This window comes from Lactuca saligna, chromosome 4 (assembly GCF_052625555.1).
Source record: "Lactuca saligna cultivar CGN05327 chromosome 4, ASM5262555v1, whole genome shotgun sequence".
Lineage (NCBI taxonomy): Eukaryota > Viridiplantae > Streptophyta > Magnoliopsida > Asterales > Asteraceae > Lactuca > Lactuca saligna.
This window is the reverse complement of record NC_136420.1, coordinates 58,699,826-58,705,416: the sequence shown is the minus strand read 5'-3', so window position 1 is coordinate 58,705,416 and position 5,591 is coordinate 58,699,826. Positions and strand designations below refer to the sequence as shown.

The 5,591-nt window shown below is 35.0% G+C and overlaps 1 protein-coding gene across 1 annotated transcript; it reads right to left on the bottom strand.

Annotated features, from left to right (window-relative positions):
* Window positions 1-1,792: 1,792 nt before the first annotated feature.
* Window positions 1,793-3,713, bottom strand: LOC145041960 (GDSL esterase/lipase At1g29670-like). Its single transcript, XM_078990218.1, has 5 exons — window positions 3,311-3,713; window positions 2,956-3,080; window positions 2,589-2,834; window positions 2,233-2,488; window positions 1,793-2,143 (listed from the first exon to the last, which is right to left on the bottom strand). Exons 1-5 carry the CDS (start codon window positions 3,564-3,566, stop codon window positions 1,920-1,922), a joined length of 1,107 nt encoding a protein of 368 aa, XP_078846344.1. The 5' UTR covers window positions 3,567-3,713; the 3' UTR covers window positions 1,793-1,919.
* Window positions 3,714-5,591: the final 1,878 nt, after the last annotated feature.

The following is a 5,591-nucleotide window of genomic DNA, read 5'->3' as shown; positions in this document are numbered from 1 at the left end:
ACTAAACCTCTGATAAGAGATTTGGTTTCATCTACCACAAGAGTCATGGGTCTAAAACCACAATAGAATCGCTTAGTGATGGAAACCCAACTTGACATAAGTGCTCCTAATTCTCAAGTTTAAAGGGTAACAACAAAGTCACTAATGATAGAAGGTACTATCATTAATGATAGATCCATGTGAGGTAGGATAGTATGTGGTTGCCAAGAATGAGGTTGAGTTACAACTCTTAACAAAGTTTTGGAGACATCTAAGCAACGAAGATGTTGTAAAACCTTTGCCTATATGATCTAGAGGTGGTGTCGCCTCAAGTGAAGATTACTGGTTTATCTTCTAAAGGGTCATGCAAAGGTTTTATAGTGCATGACCATAGTAACGCTCAGGGAGAACGCAAAGATAACTTGTGATGTGTGGGGGTAAACCGGAGATGTCATAAGGTTCGTGGTTTAAACCTATAAGGATACCATCAAATTGGTCTCTCCTTGTTTGTTCTCATTAAACTAGGGTTTAATCTTCATGACACCGAAGTGACATCATCTGCCTGAATGAAAGCAAAATTCCAACTTGGTGGGGCTTTGTTGGAAATTAAAGAGGAAAGGTTACAATTTGGTAAGTTTCGTCTATCCCACATTGGCGGGGGGGATTTTTAATGAGTTTATAAGCTTATTCCCTTGTGAGGCCACCAAAGGCTTTAGTGAATTAAAGGAATGGGCCAAGCCCACGCGCGCGCCTAGCTTAGCCTAGTACTAGGCGACGCCACAACTGCGCGAAATGGCACGATTTAGGCACAAGCAAGACACATCGATCGCAGGGAGCTGAGAAGTTTTTATTTTTGACGAGTTATGGTCAAGCCGTTTTCACCGACGCAGTCAAATGGTTGACCGTCGTCGACTTTGAAGAGGATGAGTCGGGGCATTCTGGAAGGATCGGGAAACGACTTGCTTGGAGAGCAAGTCGTCGCCCTAGAGTTTCTAGGGGCCAGCCTATGAGGGCCCGTTTCATGCCTTCTAGGGTTTCAACACCTGTAAATACAGCTTCCTAGGAGTCGTATTTGTTACTCACGAAAAATCGAAGCTCTCTCCTTCTCTATGTGCTTTTTCTTCTGGTTTCCGAGTATTCGCTTTGTGTTTATCGATTGTCAGTGTTGTTGGCAAATCGATAGATATGCATTAAATCCTGAGGTTGTACTTTGTTGCTTACAACCAGTAGAAGTGAAATAAAAATCTTTAAGGACTGGAGTCCGATCCTGTAGTTGTTTCTTATTTTTCTGTCTTGCGTTTAATTTCATCCAACAACATGACAATCTTTTTTTATCTTTCTTATAATCAGATTTAATCGAGAATGATAGATCTGGTTTCTAGACGAAACTTATTAAACATATTAATAATAGTTTGATCTATTATTCGCAATTAATCGACATATAATTCTAAATATTATTTGTCGGTTTTCATTCGTGTCTATTAGTTTGATTTTTAACTAGCTTAGCCATTCTCAGTTGCCCGAGTAGGAATCCTTTCGTGTTAATACACCTGGTTTAGAGTAAGGCCCCTAGGGCATCCTTTCGTGTTAATACACCCGGTTTAGAGTAAGGCCCTAGGACCTAACTTTTGCACGTATGTGCAATACAAATGTACATTATTGATATTCATTTATTAAAACAAATTTGGCCGGTTAGAAAAATAGCTTACCTTACTATAGCTAGGAGTATAGGGTCCGATCTTATACGCGTAGAGGGTGTTGAGTCAAACAATTTAATTTGGGTGGGTTACATGCAAGTCTTTAGACCAGGTAGTTCTCTAATACAAACTTACTGATATTCATTTATCCAAACAATGGCAATACAAAAGGAATTATTAAACACAATTATGAGTTTAATACAATACAATGTAGTAGTATACATGTAGCAAAACGTATTACGTTTACAGCTGAGCCAATCGGTTGATATCCATTGGATACGCATCTGATGCTGACTGAGCATTGTAAGATCTCCTGCCAACAATCACATTCGCAGCTTCAGTAGGGTGAAAAGCATCCCAAAACAAATGCGCATCTCTATCTTGACAAGGTGTTTGACCAGGAAGACAAGTAATTTGGCCGTTGTTCTTTCCCACTCCACAGCACCCGGCATTTGTCACGGTGAAACCTACACAAATAAATCAAACACAATCCAAGTTTCTTTTAATAACCCAGCAGCTAGAATTGTAAGTGTAAAAAAAAATGTAGTATATGTACCATAAGACTGAGGGCTACTGATCAAGCTTTGGAAAATTCCATAATTGTTGATATAGATGAATTTAGCATCTGTTAGTTCTCTGTTAAACGTATCCACAAGAGATCTTAGCTGGTTGTTGAAGATCTGATTTGCGGAGTTGATTTTCGCCACACATGTAGTCCCATCTGGACTATTTTGAGCCAATGCATTTGGACTACACCCAATCTGTCCGATCCCATTCAACACAAGTTTTCTAGCTCCGTAGTTATACAATTCCTGAAAGTTGTCCCAAAAATCATATATTTTTTTTTAATTAGTCATGCATACATGTTTCTTTAAGCTCATTCATAAGTTGGGTAAGAAGTGTATTACTTACTCTTACTAACTGGGAATATTGTTGAATGAGTACGGAGGCATACTGTTCGGGTGTAAACTGTCGGCTAGTTTGGTAGTAATTAGGCATGAAATAATTATTAAGGTAATCATTGCTTCCTAATCCAACTGAATATATGCATTGTCTAAGATAATTTGCTGCTGAATCTTCGTCTCCAAGTATATCCACCACTTGTGACACTGTAGTTTTGTAATTATTTACCTGCCCACCAAAGCTAATTCGAGCACCCTATAATATAAAACATAAAAGAAAAAGATGTGAATTCTTCATCTTTTGGTAGTATTTAATTATGGTGATGAAAACAAAGTTGATATAAGAATACGATTGTAAAATGTTAGAAAATGCGTACCAATTGTTGGCCAGTTTCGTCTCTGATTCCAGCTGCTGCCGATGCGTAATTCACACCCCCAAGTATGGCCTGGCCCCTAACATTTGCATATGGAGGAATATAATCATCGAAACCCAGAAGCTCAGCTGCGGATCAAGTAATTTTAAGAGTATATAGTAGTGTTAATATTTGAGGAAAGTAACTGAGATTCTATTAACATGACATAATTATTGTCATAATAACTATAAGAACTTATCTATTATAAAATATTTAAAAGATAAGCTATACATGTAAATATAATACAATTGTAATAAATTGTTTATGTTTTAGAAGTAAAGGAACAATTTATAGCAAAGAAAACGAATATGAAGCTTACCAACTGTATCAACTACTGTTTTTCCATTGGAAAACCTTCCCGTGGGGCCACCTGGGAAATCAATGCCATAAGGCAAGTAATTGGCTCTAGCCAACGATGCGATTCCATTATTATTCCCATTATCGACCAAAGAATCACCAAAGATAAAGTAACATGGAACTTGAGGATCACCATTAACCCCAAAAGACACCATTTTGAATGCAAAAATGATTGCAATTACATGCATAAGCAACCATTTCTTTTGCTCGCTTGCCATCTCTATAAATGCAGCAAAAGTTACTTCAAACACAAGAGATGTTATAAAGAGCAAAGTGTCCTTGGAAAAGGTGATCAAGTGTGTGATGTAATTTAATGTTGAGATTGTTGTCTGTATATATACACGAAGTGTGTGTATGTATGTGTTTGTTTTAACAATGGAAAAATGAATGAGATGGACGACGACTATTGTCTTTATGAAGTTATACAGTTGAGTAGTTAGATGGATGCATTAATTTCACGCGGAGATAATGTGGGATTCAATAGTGAGGACAAGTTCTTCTGCACAGTGGACACCTCCACTCAGTATCTCTTGAGCTTTATTTACTTTTTTTTTTTTTTTTTCCTTATGATTCTTATATACAGGTTTGAGGATCATGTTCAATTGGTGCAGTATTTGCTCATCCACAAGCAAATGATTAGTATGGTAAGAAAATAATACAATACAATATTATCAAGAAACTTTGTTTTATTCCAAATTAATTTTATTAATTGTAAATCTAATGCTATATCATTCCCGACATGGTATATGAATTGAATACGCTTTGCGTATTCCGGCATATTGTGAAAAAATAAAAATTTGTGGTAGTGACAAAATGTATAAGGCATTGCAATATGAAAATCTCGTTGGTTTATTTGCTTCAAATTCTTTTAGATTATTTTGTAATAAACGTGAGGTTATAATACATGGATACAACCAATGCACTTTTAAATTTACATTTATCGCATATTCATTTCGTCAACCTAAGGTTTAAATTAAATTTGAAATAATTAAATAAATAAATAAATAATAAAAAAAATAAATAATAATAATAATAACAAAAACAAGGTAACCTTTAAATTGAATTCAACTTCTCCATGTATAAAGACCAATCACAAGCAATATTTTAAGAAGCTGGTCACTATAGACCATAACTTCGACAAAAACATATCATAGCTCCGATGCTTGTATCCAACGTTATGTCACAAAAACACCAACCTAAGTCATATATATATATATATATATATATATATATATATATATATATATATATATATATATATATATATATATATAATTTTAAGTTATATAATTAATTGGGTAATAATAGAAAACATCTTTATATATCTCCTAACCATAAAAACATTTTATTCAAAACAAGCTAGCAAGAAGCTAGAATTATATTAGTTTGATAAATACTCATGAAGCGCTACAACACCAATCATATCAATTAAAGAAATAACTTTTTGTAGATTTATATTTAAGCCATTCAAATGTCAACATATGACACCTCTAAAGCTTGCCATTAAACATGTTGTCACATATGTATCTTTACATTGTTACATCTGATTTTTAGAAATGCTTAATTTTTAAGGATTTGACGGATGCGCGATGCGACCATAGGCAGGTCGCAGCGCTACACTTTAATGAATGTCATGGCACGACTCTACTGAATGGAGAAACCATAATTCCCGACATTTGTTCACTATGTAAAGGCTCTAATCCATAAGTTTGCCTCATTTAGGCAGCCCCCCTCTCAGAAACGTTCCTTCTTGCAAAATGTAGTCTCTTATTGTGTTTTTGAATTAATTACATCCTTCTAGTGTAGCTGGAAGGTGGTGAAGGTGTCATATTGTGCAAGGAAGCTTTATCTCAGCTTAGATTCATCATTGTTATCATATTTTTTGACCATTGTATTTATAAAGTTCGTATATTGATGATTATTGCCTTAGATGTAGTTTTATATGTCTTGATGGTATCTTTTGGTCCCTTTTTATGGTGTTATGGTGTCACACCCCAAAACCAAGAATGGCGGAAACGTTTTGGGGCAGATGACGTCATGTATAGTATCACAATACAGAATAATAGTAAACAAGTAAACAACATCATCCATTGTATTAAATATATAATTTTAATACAAGTGTGTTCTATGGTTTATAAGACATCAAAAATATGAATCAAAATAAAATATGAGTCTTGTATGCGCTCCATCTTCTCAAAAGTTAGCATCAGTACCTGTCTACTGATGACCTGAGAATACATGTT

Coding starts and splice junctions, on each gene's coding strand:
- LOC145041960 (XM_078990218.1), bottom strand. CDS start 3,566: ATGGCAAGCGAGCAAAAGAAATGGTTGCTTATGCATGTAATTGCAATC. Junction 2,489..2,588: donor AATATTCCCAGTTAGTAAGA/GTAAGTAATACA, acceptor GACAACTTTCAG/GAATTGTATAACTACGGAGC. Junction 2,144..2,232: donor CAGTAGCCCTCAGTCTTATG/GTACATATACTA, acceptor TTATTTGTGTAG/GTTTCACCGTGACAAATGCC.